General features: G+C 39.6%; 2 protein-coding genes across 3 annotated transcripts in view; one reads left to right on the forward strand and one right to left on the reverse strand.

Annotated features, from left to right (window-relative positions):
• The window catches only part of LOC120417918 (neurogenic locus protein delta), a 40782-nt gene extending 32476 nt beyond the window's left edge, over window positions 1–8306 (reverse strand). Inside the window, exons 1-2 of one of the 2 annotated variants that reach the window (XM_039580156.2) lie at window positions 8177–8306; window positions 7429–7856 (exon numbers count right to left, since the gene is read on the reverse strand). In XM_039580156.2, coding sequence (XP_039436090.1) covers window positions 7429–7488 — 60 coding nt within the window. In that variant the 5' untranslated portion in view covers window positions 7489–7856; window positions 8177–8306. Of the gene's footprint in view, window positions 1–7428 lie in introns of both variants that reach the window. The other variant, XM_052707180.1, reaches the window with a different exon arrangement.
• A 774-nt stretch (window positions 8307–9080) lies between these two features.
• Window positions 9081–10498, forward strand: LOC120417933 (uncharacterized). The gene is made up of 2 exons (XM_039580170.2): window positions 9081–9141; window positions 9211–10498. Exons 1-2 carry the CDS (start codon window positions 9118–9120, stop codon window positions 9781–9783), a joined length of 597 nt encoding a protein of 198 aa, XP_039436104.1. The 5' UTR covers window positions 9081–9117; the 3' UTR covers window positions 9784–10498.
• Window positions 10499–15871: the final 5373 nt, after the last annotated feature.

A 15871-nucleotide genomic window follows, 5' to 3' on the forward strand; every position in this document is an offset into this window, starting at 1 on the left:
AAACAAACTCAACAATCGGAAACTCTGGGTGCTTTCTGTGTTATCCCTTTTGCCACAGTTCTGCATGGTGGTGATGATCCTTCTTTCTCGGTACCCTGACCTGAGCAGTTGAGATCCTTTTTTAAGCGTTCAAACAGCTGTCGGTGAAGATTTCCCATCTCTACCCTCACATAGTACAGAGTTGAGCAGATGCTTTGAGCGCGCTGGTAAGAGGTCGCTTAAACTCATATTCTATGATTTTTTGGCGTATTGCTCGGAATAACAATCCTGCTTAGTTTGGACTTTAGTTTTTTGGTGCCAACATTTAAGTGGTCAAAAGGTTCAGCGAATTTAATTACAGAGGGTACTTTTCGAATGAAATGGAGAACATTATGGTTTGACTTTCAAAACATAGACTTTTGGGATTAAACCCCTTATACTGCCCATGTTCGCATAAATGTCCCATATGCTGAGAAAAACGCTTTTGATGTTTGTCCCATACATAAGGCTACGTGTTAAGTTTTCGTAAAAAAAAAACTGGATTTCCTCCTGATTTCTAGAACAAAGTATTGGATGTGATAGGCTTTTCTGAAAGAGCACACGATTTTGAACCAAACTGCATTATTAACTCAAAAACGTTGAAAATGCATATGGGGCATTTATACGATCATGGGCAGTATAGTCAGTCCATAAACTTAAAGGTAATTTCGGACAAAGAATGTAAGTGAAATTTTTTCAGCATACTTGAAACAAGAAGGAATTTAAGACTATTTCATACCGAGCTATCCCTTTGAAAATTGTTAGAGTTAGCGATAAAGAGACTTCCTCTTGTTTCGTTTCACATCTACTGCGACTCGAACATAAGACTGATTAATTTTTTGGATTCAGGAATCGTAACATTCACAAGTATTTTACACCGCTATTTATCTTCATTGAGAATAAAGGGATATTCGAATTTTGTGTATATGAACGGTCATTTTTTTTTCCTCACTCTGATATAAAACGATACAATATTATGCCAGATCACATGAAGTGTTTTGAAATGAAGGAAAAAGCAAATCACTATGCTATTTTTATTTTATTTTCTGTGATTTTTCAATAAAATTTGACGGACTCTGAACTGTTCCGAAATTGTGGGATAACTGAGTACAATACAGTTTGTTTCGTACATGTGCCCCAATACAATCATAATCGATTTTTCGATTCTGAAAATAAATAAATAAAACGTAACTAAATCTCAATTTGACATTTCTGCCTAAAAATTTCGTCTGTATATGTATCAAGACAAGGTTACAAAATATTTTAAATGTACTAGAATTTTTTTCTGCACCTGTTTTCCAATGAGCAAAAGATGAGTTCGGAACTATTTTTTACATTTACGATTCGATTTAAAAAAGTTTAATCAATATATTTCAAGTCTTATTACCAAATCGAGAAAAAGGACTCGTTAAAATCTTACAAATGCGAGGAATGTTAAATTTCCGAAATCGTGTTCTGTTTTTTTTTTTAAGTTTTAAATAAGTGAATATAATATAAATTCTGTCTGTAAAATAGATTTGCTGTTGGTTTTCGTTGCAGCTTCAAAAATAAAAAAATATTGTAACCAGTTATCAGCTGGGTGATGAATAGAGAGAATGCGTATCGTGATTTTCGAATGATCCCACTTTGTTTATATCTACAAAGTAGGAGGTTGTTCAAGCACAACCATGACCTTTTTTACTAGTGAATGAGCTATTTTTTAATCAGTGTATGTGTTTTATTTTGTCTAGTTTATGACTTTTTTGTTGATAAATTATGTGTGTTTTCAAGTTTCAATCCGTAAGAAGAGGTTTTTCTTTTTTACGGGTGACGAAGAAGTGCAGCGAGAGTGTCATTCTGTGATATCGCCGATAAATTCTCTGGCTGATTTTGAAATCCTGCAGCTCTTCCTGGTCCAGCGAAAAAATATCGCTAATTCTAGCGAAGCTGATCCAACAAACAGAGAAGATTTTCACTAAACCACTAAACGGAATCAAACAATTAAGGCAGGTTCTGGATGGATACAACCGCATCGACTCCATAAACAACTTCCATTCATATTTTTAATAAATTACGATCACGCCATTAACTTTCTTAAGATTTCTTGACTTCAACTCCAAATCCTCAAAAGCCACATTTTTTTCATTCCTGAAAAAAATTTGTTTTTTTCTAATGATCGATAACAATACTCTCTACTTTTGGCGAACAGTAAATTGGTTCCACTTTGACAGTTCAAAATTGAAGCCGTTTTGCGAACCACTATTCAGCACCCAGGTTATCAGCACTCTATCCCATAAAGATTTTTAATCGATGACGAAATCTTTTCAGAATTAGATTTTTTCAAAGGGTGATTCATTTGAAAAAACTTTCGGAAGTTTCGATCATTTCTAAACAATGTATGCGTATTTCAAAGAAACAAGCTCTAATTGTTGGAGCATTTTCGGCTGAAAAAAAAAAAAAAAAAAAAACCTCCATCGCAAGACCCCCCGATTATCATCATCGCCGTGAGCTTGTATCAGTACAATTCTCATCACCTTCTGTACCGGTTTTTTGCTGCTGCTGCCGATGCTACAGGTGATGGTCCAACTATACGCGGAGTAGAGCACACCTTTCATTTTTCCATTTATTCATGGCCAGGCTGCTTGCCATGGTGCCTCCAGGTTCTATAGTGGTGGTAGTGAAGCTTATGTTTTATATGTGTATAAATGTATAAAATATACTCCACACCACACTATGTTGCCTTCGTGCGGGCCTCAACTGATGGAGAGGCAGAAATAACGAAGGAGAAAGAAAGACAGAGAAACAGCAACAGGAAAGGTGGAAACCACACACCGTGATGAAGCTGTCCAGGTAAGTAAAATGGTAAGAAAGATGGCCAAAGATATTTCTTTTGTGATAAACAAAGTTGCAATTTCCCAAAAAAAGTTTAAAAAAGGTATTGAAATATTTGCGAATCCCTTGAAAATATTTAGCAACAAGGCACTGAATTCCTCGGTTTTTACAGAGGTACTAAACCCCTTTTGGGTCATTTCGGATATGACCTTTCGAAAAGTTGGCCCCGATAAACGAAAAAAGAAAACAACTGCAATAAAGAAGCCCCTAATTCTCAACTTGGTTTTCTTCTTTCTGTCTGCGATCCAGCTGCTCCCGGCCTCGTCGTTCGCTGTGTACATATATTTGAACCGTAAACTACCGTGAGATTTCCTCTCTTCTGGCATGTTATGAAAAATAAAAACCCCGCGCCGCGCGGATCTGTCCACCGCCACCGCCACCCCACTATCCCTCTCTTTTTCTTATTTCTTTTTTTTTCTTCTGGATGTTCGGGAGAGCGAATTAAGAAATAATTAAATATTAAACAAAGTGAAAAGGGGGAATACATATTTACTCTTAATCGATAGCATAGTTTCGGGAAGAGACATAGCTATTCTTTTTTTGTATTGCGCGTCGTCGAAATTTCACTTGATTTACATGATTGAGTTTTTGCTGCATTTTTTAGGATCTGTCTTTTTAAAAAAGTTACATACAAAGTGGACATTAAAATAGTTTTGTTATGTGATTTCATCATTTTTATTTCAGTTTTTGAGTAGCAGTTATCTCGCAGTAAAAAATGATAAAGCGTTATCAGTTATCATTTATGCAACTTGTGCAAATAAAACAAAATTTTGCATATTTTTGAATCACTTTTCAAACTGAAAACAGAATATGTAGTAGACATGCATTACGCAGTTATTTCACTTGTTTTGTAAAATAACAAGGAACTGATCGTTAGAGTCGGCATTTAAAAATGGAGTTTTCAATGAAAAGGCCAGGCAAAATGTTATGTAAATAGAACTCAATGGATTAATACCTACTATTATAATACTGCCCAAAAACCCTATTAAATATCACCGGATGTGCAATAGAGCCTTTCTTACAAAATGATGAAACTCCGAGAAATATATTGGTGCAATTAATTTTTCAGAATCATAATGATACCACCCAGTGAGAATTACACCTAAACCTCAAGTGCATTTTTTTTATTTTAGAGGTACATTATTTGTCGCAAGATATTTAAATTTAATTAAGAAAAACATATTGGATTGACATTATTAGAAAAAAAATAAAGGGTACTCAGTCTTTATTGTAAGTCTATGATTAACTTTGAAAAATATGTATCGCTATTGTACTTTGTCGATCTATTATGAGAAGCCAGAAAGAACACTTTCACGCGCAGCGTAAAACGCGCAAGCGTAAAAGCTTCGACTTGACGACTTGTCGAGCGAGAACGAGCCGGGACTTTGAATTTGATGTTCAGTATACGATTTTGTGTAAATCCCAAAAATTAAATGGAAAAAATAGGGTAAAAATAAGACGAAAAACACTAAAATGGCTATATCTCTGGAAATACATTTTGAAAAAGCTTCAAATTTTGGGCCCAAGCTGTTTATGGCGCATTTTTTTTTCAAATGGCTTTTTGTTTGAAACTGATTTCTTTTAATTTGATAGTGTTATCTGTAAAATAGTCCAAAAAATACCTCTAAAAATGGCTTTGACCACATTTACTGGTCGAAAATTGTGAATCGAAAAATAAAATGTTCGACAACTACCCCACGGCTACAGATCTGACTTATAAAAATTGTGGGTTTTACGAGTGGTTTTCCAGTGATGGAAGACACAAATTTTTAAGAGCGGATACAGACATCGCTCATATATTTTAGAAAAAGAGCTCTCAAAAATCAGACTTTGAGCTCCGGGTTTCGGGCCAAAATTTAATCGAAAGAGCGCATCCTAACCTTCAATTTAGTAATAGGATTTTTTCCTGGGACGAATCCTCGCCGTGCAAGAATTTTTTATGATTTCTGAGAAAAGCGTTTTTCCAAAAGCAAACCTTAAACCATTCTTTTGTAAGAAAGGCAAAACGCAAGACTTTCCAAGTTTTTCCCACACATAAGACTACGTGTTATGTTTAAGCGAAAACGACTGGATTTTCTCAAAAATTCAAGAACTAGATATTTTTGGTTTTGCCTTCCTCGCTGAGGTAAGGCTACAATCCTGCTTTAAAATTGAACTTTTGATTAAAAGCTCGAAGACCCACCTTCATGTATATATTGACTCAGAATCGAAAATTAAATAAATGTCTGTGTGTGTGTATGTTGTTGCCAAGTTTTCTCAGCACTGACTTAACCGATTTTGATCAAATCAGTTGCATTAAACTTGGTTTAGGGTCCCATACATCGCTATTGAATTGTTTGATGTTTCGATAAGTAGTTCAAAAGTTATGTATAAAAATGTGTTTTCACATATATCCGGATCTCAATTATATGCATATAAACGATGTCCGGATCAATCACCCAACCCATCGTTGATTAGGTAATCGAAAAACCTATCCAACGAGTCCAAAACATTGAAAATCTGGCAACTCTGTCTTGAGTTATGACCACTTAAGTGATATTTATGAACGTTTTTGGTAATGGCTGTCTGGATCCACTATCCAACCCACCGTTGGTTAGGCAATTGAAAGACCTTTGTGTCCAACCCACTTGCTAAAAAGCGAGGAAGGCATCAACCACATAGGTGGATTAAGTTAGTATTTCTTCTGAAAGAGCACATGATTTTCATGCATGTGGGACATTTATGCGAACAGGGGCAGTATAATGATCATAATGTAGGATTTTTCAAAGGCAGTCGACAAACATTAGAACATTTGGTCTGTACTGGTAATGATAGAAGGTTAATGCAACATCTATCATCTACATTTGCTGAAAACACTTCTTTTCCAGCTACAATACAGCTTCGAATCCAACAGAAATATCCATCTGGAGTTTTATATTTAGGCAAGCCAAAACAATGCCCAGGGTTGAGCTCCTCCAGGCAATCTATCATTCTCTGAAACGGATCGAAAGCAACAGGCTAGCAGCGTCCTCTCCTTGTTCCCGAGCCAAGGATGTAGAGAAGATTGTGGAATGAAGGACCGATGTTAAGCTTTTTTCCCAGAATTATGTTCTGGTTGGCATGGGAATCGCAAAGGATATATCCAACACAAAAAGCTCGAATCTTTCAAAAGGCGAAACGGGTGATGAAATGGAATGAATGAAAGGACGAAATCGGTTCGACGAATGCCAAAGTAAGCAAACGAGAAAAAGATTGCGTTTAGAATTGGAAGCTGGTTTTAGCAGTAAAAATAAAGGCAGCTTTATTTTCAATATAAGCCAAACATTTAGTGAAATTCTACAATTGAACAAAGAGGGACAATTTTTGATTTAATTGATCCTGACGGATAAGAAGCCGCTGTCCATGTTTCTATAATCATCACTACGATTATGACGGCCACGTTGACTGACAACTTGAATATAATTTTGTTAAAAATGCATCTTACTTAACAAAAAAAATGCTCAATTCTATTTTTTTAATTCTGCAACCAAGCATTTTTGTTACAGGCATAAGGTTGAGGGCTAAGATATTTCAGCAGCAAAAGTTATTGCAAATTGAAAAGAATATTCATATTTTTAAATTTTTACTAAAGCAAAAAATTCGGTTGACCGAGCCACGTAGCCCAGTGGTAACGCTTCCGCCACGTAAGCGGTAGATCGGGGTTCAAATCCCGGCTCGGACCAACACAACTGGTGATCTTTTCCCTTCTGGAATCGATTGCTTAGTAAAGGGAAGGTAGTGTATTGTCACAAACTGGACCTTATCACGACACCTTAGGGAGGCGACCTATGGAATGTTAACATTAACCTTAACATGTTAACATTAAGTTGAGAATGAAAATGCCACTGAATCCGCTTTGTAAATGCCGGCCCCGATACTCTTCAAGGGTGTTCCCCTCAGGAACAGGGAAAGATTTACTTTTTACTTAAAAAATTCGGTTAAAACGAATAAAAAATTAGGTATTTACAATTATTTAAATACAAAAAATGTTAAGAAGAATCAAAGTAGTAGGGTGGAAACGGCTGTTGTTATTATTTTTATTAAAACAACACAAAAAAAGTGGGTGCCAGGTGCCGCCGCAGGTACGTAACAAACGTACGCACACACTGGATGACAGCTGTAAATCCTTCCTGTACTTCGGGGCCGACGCCATTTTGAGAGTCCCTTGGAGGTTCGACAGTGCGCCCAGTGGATCGCGGTTTTGAAATTAAAACTGGATCAAAATAAGTCGCCGTCGGTCGGTCGGTTGATAACGACCGTGTGAAGATTGTCGATCGAGAGATTGGAGAGTGGAATGGGGAGTGGATGGGTTGAAGTTGGTTTGGTAGGAGCAGGAGCGGTGGGGGATGATCGACAGCGTCCGGATGAGTTTCGCGGTAGATGCAGCAGGCGAGTGGACGTGATGTGACGGGGGGAGAGGATTTGTGTGTTTTCGTTCCCATTCACTCGACTGCTGGCAATCTCTCACGTGTCGGATCTGATCCTTCTCTACCCTAGGGTAGAGTGGCTGGTGATTCTTACCTCAGCGATGAAAAGCAACAGCGTTAAACATAAAGCCGATCCAAAGTAGATTCTATTCATTGTGCTAAGCACGTTCTTCTCCCTGGTGCAGCTGCGGGAAGACGAGGGTGGAAGGTGGTGTACAATTTATCACACACGGTCGTCGGAGTCGAGGACGTTGGCGGATCAGTTAGAGAGGAGCGGTAGTCGATTAAAATTCACTATTAGGTGGAAGAGATAAAACGCTCATCGGCACTTCGTCATGATACACTGATTTCTAATTATTTCTCTTCAGTCGCCGTAACATTGTAACACCTGGCTTTTTTTTTTTCTATTTTTCACGATTGATCACAATCGCCTTCGCCACTCTCAACAGATTCCTTGTTCTTCCTTTTTTTATTTCTCACTTCACCATGTTAATCCGGATATCGGGGAAAAGTTGTCTACACCTGGCAATATAATTTTAAAGACCGCTTATTTCACTTATCACACAATTATTGTTATCATTCTATTCACCACATCGAAAATCATCCCAGCAGGCCAATAATAATGCAATTTCTTCTATCGCCACCAAAATCCATTGGACAGCAGAAAAAAATGCTTTCACCGAGCGCGTCGCAAAACACAAAAAACCGGCACCGGGATCACAAAATCCAAGCAAGCGGCGGCAACCCGCGATGGAAGAAGAGACGTTGTCCGCACACACACGAACACACGGTACGGCCTCGAGAAAGGGTTCCCAAAGCGCAGAAAACAGTTTTTCCCCCACCGTTAAATGCAATTTCCTTCCTTGCTTGATTTTTTATTTGCCTTTCACGGAAGATCTTTTCTAGCACTACAAGCAGCAGCGACAATAAAACACGACCTCTCTCTTCAACGTCATTTCTACAACTGAGAATAACACGAGGCAAGCCGAAAGCAGATGCACAAAACGAAACTGACAAAATTACTTGCTGAGAAGGTAGCGTATGCTGGAACGCGCATTAGTGGTAGTGCTTAGTTGAGACTGGTTAAGACGGAAAAGTTTTGAATTTTATTTCCACCGGATTAAAACAAAATAAGATGATTATTAGGGTGACAAGGGAATTTAAAATTTTGAAAAATCTGAAGAGATACCCCCCTTCTTTAGGCAATACACTCAAACCCCGATGGTTTGACACCAACTGTTGTCAAACGAACGGGGTCACTTTTTAGTTTGACACCCCTTTTACACGGAGTTCACACACACTACTGAACGTTTGTTTAGATAGTATGTGTGAGCGCCGTGTAAAAAGTGACAGTTCGTCACTTTTTAGTTTGACTTTGACCAACCAACGGGGTACAAACTAAAAAAGTGTCAAACGAAAAAGTGACCAACCACCGGGGGTTGAGTGTAATAAGTAACTGTGCCAATTTTGAGCCAATTCGGATAAAGCTAATGGGTCGCTTTTTATCGTTTAAGTTTATATGAGGAATTCAGGATTTTTATAACAGGTGGCGCAGGTCCCGCCCGAGGGGCGCGACATTGGCCTTAATGAATTAATTTTAGCAGTTAATATATTAAGGAATTAAATACCTCACGTCATTTGACATCTGACAGCGCCTCACCTGCATTCTAAACATTGGTTTGGTTTGGTTTGTTTCTCTTTCGCGCGCTCAACTGTCAAGTTTGTTTGGATTCCGTGAAGCGTTGGAAAAAAGTGGTGATGGATAAAGTGAAATTTACGGAGAATGCAGAAAAGATGTGATCCGCTGGTAGAGTAGATGCTGCCGGCGGAAGAGATTATTTTGCATTCATCATTTGCATCATTATTTTTCTTCCAGAACGATGGCTTTGCTGAGGGGAACGGAGAATTATTCTTTAAGCACGAACCCAACCTCTCCGCGCCCGGATCGCACACAATCTACGCCAAAATCCCGCCCAACCTGCATGAACATCCCTGCGAGTGTCCCCGCTGGACGATGCCCATCAGCCGGCTGCTGACCGAGGTGATCGGCCTAGATTCGAGCGAGGCGGACGGCCTGCCGCAGAAGATTTGTGTCGTGTGCATTTCCTACCTCAAGCACGCGTACACGTTCCGGCGGCAGGCCATCGACAATGTGGCCGCACTGCTGGCCGCCCGGTATCTAGTCACACGGCGGGCGGTGCCCTTTCAGAAGAACCTGGACAAGCAGCAGCTGATGCAGACGTGTTGCTTATTGGGAATGGGTGGACGCAGGAGAATTTTTTTTATGGCAGAGTTGTTGCGGATGATTACGGTGGAACCTATGCTGAGGATTCTGAACCGGGCTGGAGAACAAAACGGTGCTGCTTCCCGAAGGATTGAAAGGGCAAACCGAAGTTTCTTCTCCATATTGTTTCTTAGGACTAGACAAAATCAAAATAAAGCGGAATAATATTCTTTAGTGTTGTGTCGATATTACGTTGCGTGGTGAAAATGCATTTTTATTATCACAAATAAAAATAAGATTTGGTTGTTGTTTTTTTTGTGTTCGCTTTTTATTACCAAAATAATTTTACCGAAAACTCTGCTCTCGAAGGCATCTTCCGTCCTAACCACTTCTCTGGAACACGTACGTAATTTTACATCGTTACATGATTCGCCACAATTGGCTCTTGGTCCTGGCCCATCCACCTCATATTCCGGGTCTTCCGGTCACAAAATGTACGTCCGCTGGATCATCTTCGATGGCTTCTTCGTTGATGTTCAGGTGCAGGCGCTTTTCCTAGACGAAATCCATGAAATCGGTGCTGTAAATGTTGGGAAGGCAGGGTTGGAGGCCAGTTTGCACTCGAAAACAGACACGGCGATTTGTCGAAGCCCCGTGAATTCATTTGCGATCATCCAATGGGGACGAGTCAGCTAATTTTCCAGAGTTAATCATGCCGATGGAAATGATGTTGGACGTTGTCTGCCTGGATCCGGTTGACCACGTTCAGGAGGCAGGTTAGGATCTGGAACGCCACAGTTCCAAGTGAACTGGCATTATTGTACTTTCCGATGCAGTAAAAGCGATGTACATCTGGCAGGAGTTCAACCAGTTGGCTTGTTGGAGCAGATTCCTGGCGAGCAATGCCCTTTGGTTTGGTTAACGCAAATACGCAATCAAAACAAAATTTGACCAAACACAACAACAAATATCCCGCGCAATGTCAAGCTGCCAAATCAATGTGATGTAAAAAGAGGTGGCGTTGTTTTGGTCGTAAACAAAAGTTAATTTTGCCTTAATTTGTTAATTTTGACCGTTAATTAATTAAATTATTAAATTTCTTACTATTGTCCCGCCCCTCGGTCCCGCCCAAAATTTTCCAAGTGTGGATAAAGTGGTGCGTGCAGCTCTCTGTCACGACGGCCATGTTTATGAAACCTAAATGTTCTACGCGAAAATAAAGACAACAAAGAAGATGAAGAACGCATTCGCTGTCAAAATTTTAAAATAAACAAACCGCGTGACATAATTTCATAATGTGGAAATGATTTCCCTGAAAAAATAACGACACGGAACGGATTTCCAAACACAAGTTCCCGAAGGACACTATCCGCCAGAGACTATGGATAAATGCCTCGCGAAGTGGCGATGAAGACGGTTTTTTGCAAATTCAAAGTTCAAATTAAATCAAATCAAATTATTTTTTCGGACCACTTCGCGATGAACTTCTTGTGAGTCCACAAAAGGTCGGATTCTACACAAGCACGCGATTCCTTCGATTCCCTGTGCGAGTCAACAGCGGGAGTGGACCAGTCCTCGGAGAAGGTTATCGAAGGATGCTCGGAAGGACCAGTTCCGCCACAATCACCGGAATCACGGATGTTTCTGCACTTGGTCGGTTACTCCCTGCCGGAGATTGCAGCGAGTTGTTAGGAAGGATCAACAGCGGGACTTGGCCAGTCCCCGGTCCAGTACTACCCGGCAAATCTTCCTGGTCAATCGGAATCAACAGCTCTCACCTTTTTTCGTAACAGATTTGCACACACAAAACGTGATGTTTGGTTCGAAAGCATCAAAGCTCAGTCGAGACACGCACCCAACCCTCTGGCACCACTGTAAATGGCTAGAACGTTTGACAGTCACCAAAACCTCGAAGAGCCCACGTAGTAGTATTAGTGAAGAGCCCACGTTGTTTATCGTGGGCTCTTCACTAAATAATACAACTACGTGGGCTCTTTGAGTGTAGCAATATTGGTGTTGCCTGTTTGTTTACACCAAATCTTCATGAAATAACAAAAACTACCAGATTACTATCAACAACAGTTTTACAATACTTGTGATTGTTATAAGTTGTAACCGTTGGTTACAATTCTGGATAATTGAAGCTTCGCCTCAGCATTTTATACCACTTACACTACACTACAACAGTTTTGATGGGGCGAAGCGTATCAGTGTAAGCGAGGCTGATGTCCACCAGTTTCCTGCGGGCGCATTTGAATACGTCACAAAGGAAATGGTGGGAAAAATGGACTTGGGAAAACAAATGAGGGAAGTCGATTTGGGGAAAATCGCTCTCTTCCAAACAGGCGTCCGAGTGGACAAGTCGTGCTCCCGCGAAGGGTCGTCAATCGCCCTTCCCATCGGCGGAACCAGGAGGTTTCCGCGAGCAGCTCGTCCATCTCGGATTGGTCGGCCTGGGTTGCGTAAATCCCGTGCTGGTAGCTTCCCACGTCTAATCCGTAATAGGACCACCCCCGTCGTCTGGCGCCTCCCCGCGCCATCACCGTCAAGGACGACCACCCTCAGGCCGCTGGCCTTAACCGCAAAGGAGGGTCCCCTCTCGGCACGCCCGCTTCAGTGGACTCTGGGGCTGCCGATCAGTCAATGAGAGAAGACGCCTGCCCATCGGAACCAGCAACGCCCGCTGGTCGTCCATCATCCCGGCACAGAAGCCGGAAGAACCGACGCCGCCCAAGGAGGCCGGCGAACAACGCTGCATCTGGCGTCGAAGTCCAGACTCGCAGGGGCAGTTCCCGCCGCAGAGTGGAGGTTGGACGAACTCCTCTGCCGGCCCGCAATCGCCGGAGGCGAACCATCAGCTGAGCGGATCACGGTATGTTAGCCCCTGAAAAACCCACACTTTACACACCCACACCCACACGAACCAAAACCCCAAATAAAGTGCTGTTGAAAAGTGGAAATCCTTCCGTGTTTTTCTGTTGTAACCGATCCTCCCTTGAATCACCTAGTAGTTTGCCGACCCTGGGATTACCCGGTTTGAGTCTTGTGCTACGCTGGCCAAGCCATTACTTTCAAAGTCTCGTTTTTTGCCAAAATTATTTTAAATTGATTCCAATCTTGTTCTTGCATGATCTTATTGCTCGATTGGAACCCCGATTTGACAGTTCGATTGGGAGCCCTGAGAGTGACATTTCGCCTCTCTAGGCCAAATATGAGCAAAATCGGTCATCATTTACCCATTGATACTCTAAGGTGAAGTTTGTATGGAAAACATCGAAAAAATGTATGGAAAACCCAAGTTTCTTACGATTTGGTCTGCACGGTGCGCTACTTCCATGCAAATATTCCCAATAGTGAGATTCTTATTGAAAATTTAATGCTCTACAACTTTGTAGAACATACAAAAGCTGTAAAACTCGGTCCTGAAAAGTTATTAGCGTAAATCGCTAATAAAGTAAAGTATTTTTTATGAAAAACAGTTTTTTCATTAACTATAGGCTCGGGTATCAATGGGTTAATCTCATCCAATTTCGCTCAAAATTTATATAGAAGCTTAACATAATCCAAAAAACCGTTTTTCACTTGTGGACCGGGGGTATTTTTTTCTGGGCACCCTACTGCGCATACAAAAATGATATGTGAAAATTAAAAAAAAACTGTATCTTTTGGAGGAATTTTTTGATCGATTTGGTGTCTTCGGCAAAATTGTAGGTATGGATATGGACTACACTGAAAAAAAATGATACACGATAAACATAAAAATTGGTGATTTTTAATTTCACTTTTTGTCACTAAACTTGATTTGCAAAAAAACATTATTTTTATTTTTTTTATTTTCTGATATTAGAGGACATCAAATGCCAACTTTTCAGAAATTTCCAGAATGGGCAAAAAATTTTGACTCTGGACTTGCAGGACTCTGAGCCAAATATGAGCAAAATTGTACTTTTTGAGGGGGGGTTCAACCTTGTGTGACAAAGTGTGATTTAGGGGAGAGGGGGGGTTAATTTTGGCCGATTTTTGCGTGACGTACTTTATGGCTGACGCCTAATTAACAGTCTGGACCCGATGCCTGATTTTTCTGTTACATTCTAATTGGAATTCCATATAAACTCTAACGGGAATCGCAGGCACTGGGTCCTGACTATTAAAAAAATATATTTAGTTTTAGTGAATTTTTGATATACAAAACCCAAAACTAAACCGCAAAAAGATTTCGTCAGATCTTAATTTTTTGAAAACTTATGATTGCATATCAATTCTATGGGTGTATAATGCATTTTCAAACGGGGTTTTCATTGAAAAGTTGGCGATATTTGGATCAGGAAACTGTTTTCACGCAACTCGAAGTGTAAAACAATAGCTGGCCCCCTTTAGCGAACTCTCAACACTTCGGCAAAATTGTTACTGTTGTCAAAATGCTTATGCGCCCTTTTCAAATGTTGCCCTAGTTATATTGTATTAACAATAGTGTAAACTAAGAAGTTATCGTATAAGGATGTAACAAAAATGACTGGCATTCAGGGGCTGGATCCGGTGGGTGTACTGAGCTCAAATCCAAAATTTGAGCTTGATATGACTTAACAGGAGCTGGCGCTTTGCAATTGACTATCAAATGGAATTTAACCCGTAAAAAGACATTTAAAAAAAACATTTTTTGAGGCACTTTGGCCACTGAAGCATTTATTTTGAACATCCTAGGACTCCTAGGTTCGAGCTTGGGTTCGAGCAGAAATTTGCATTAGAGATCACAAAAGACGTGGGGTCGTGAATGTGGAAGGTTTGATTTGATTTTTAAAGTTTCAACATTTGCATGTGTTTCAAAATGCATTTTACACAATTTCAATTGTTTTGCAATCATTAGTTTTCAAAAAATGTAAAATTTGACGAAAAAAAAAAATTAGCGAAAAAAACTTTTAACGATAATAAACATCGAAAATATTCAAAAAATTAAAAAGATTTTTAAATCAACTCAAACATGTTAAAAATGATTCTTAAAGCAGAATTTAAATTTTAAATTGATTTCAGCTGATTGTACAATAAATATCACTTGGCAAACAACTGTCTTCGAAAGCTTAACGATACTGTACCATTAATAAAACATCACGAATCCGATTGGACAATTTAATTCTGGGCAAATTGATATCAAGCTGCTACTTTCAGCATGCAAAGTGTCCCTTAACTCAATCAAGCACAGGAAGCCGAATGCCTAGAATCAATGTTGTCGACAGTAAACTTTAAAATGCACCTGATGTTGAATGTACATCAAAGAAATTTTCACCTGTCGGCTTAAAATTGATGTGTATCGTACGACGTCTGCTCTATCTTTTTTATTCTGCTTTTGGCTTCGACCCGTGCAATCGAGCTGGCTTCCACTCTTGCCACTCTTTCCAGCGAAATATTGTAAGCAGCACTAGATTGAGAAATGAATAAAATGAGTGTTCGTAAAAAGCTGGCACCTGTTTGATGAAGCCCATGCGACTGGCCGAAAAGGAAGCCCGATTCTTCGTCGTGCAATCCTGGCACTCGTTCGTATCAATATGCTCAGACATGCGTCAAGTTAGTACGGCAATGACGAACAGCAAAAGGAACAGATGGAAGCAACATTTTGATTTTTTTAAGTGTGTGCTTTTTGGAAAAGCACGTGTTGTTCAGGACCAAATGGAGCATACAGGATTTTTTAAAAGCTGACCATCATGTAATGAGTGTATTTTAATAAAAACGAGTTTCACCTTAAGCAACCTTGTCTCTAAAACAGAAGGCTAGCTCGTTAATTGTGATCAGTCGACAGGTTCTTTAATTGATATTTCAAACATTTGTGGCTTTATAATTTAAATGAGCAATTCCCTACCAAAACCGGAAATGGATTTTATTTGTATTTTTTTATTTGGCTCAAACTTTGTGGGGGCCTTCCCTATGACCAAAGAAGCCATTTTGCATCATTAGTTTGTCCATATAAATTTCCATACAAATTTGGCAGCTGTTCATACAAAAATGGTACGTAAATATTCGAAAATCTGTAACTTTTGAAGGAATTTTTTGATCAATTTGGTGTCTTCGGCAAAGTTGTAGGTATTGTTAAGGACTATTTAGAAAAAAATAGGTACACGGAAAAAAAAATTCCTGATTTTTTATTAACTTTTTTTCACAAAAACTCAAATTCCCAAAATACGTATTTTTTGATTTTCGAGATTTTTTGATATGTTTTAGGGGACAAAAATCCGCAACTTTTGAGCTATAGAGAAACATGGTCAAAAAATCTGCCGCCGAGTTATGATTTTTTGAAAAACTGGTGATTTTTGGAAAAAATCGA

The sequence above is a fragment of the Culex pipiens genome, chromosome 2 (assembly GCF_016801865.2).
Source record: "Culex pipiens pallens isolate TS chromosome 2, TS_CPP_V2, whole genome shotgun sequence".
Taxonomy (NCBI): domain Eukaryota; kingdom Metazoa; phylum Arthropoda; class Insecta; order Diptera; family Culicidae; genus Culex; species Culex pipiens.

Coding starts and splice junctions, on each gene's coding strand:
- LOC120417933 (XM_039580170.2), top strand. CDS start 9,118: ATGCAGAAAAGATGTGATCCGCTG. Junction 9,142..9,210: donor AGAAAAGATGTGATCCGCTG/GTAGAGTAGATG, acceptor TTTTTCTTCCAG/AACGATGGCTTTGCTGAGGG.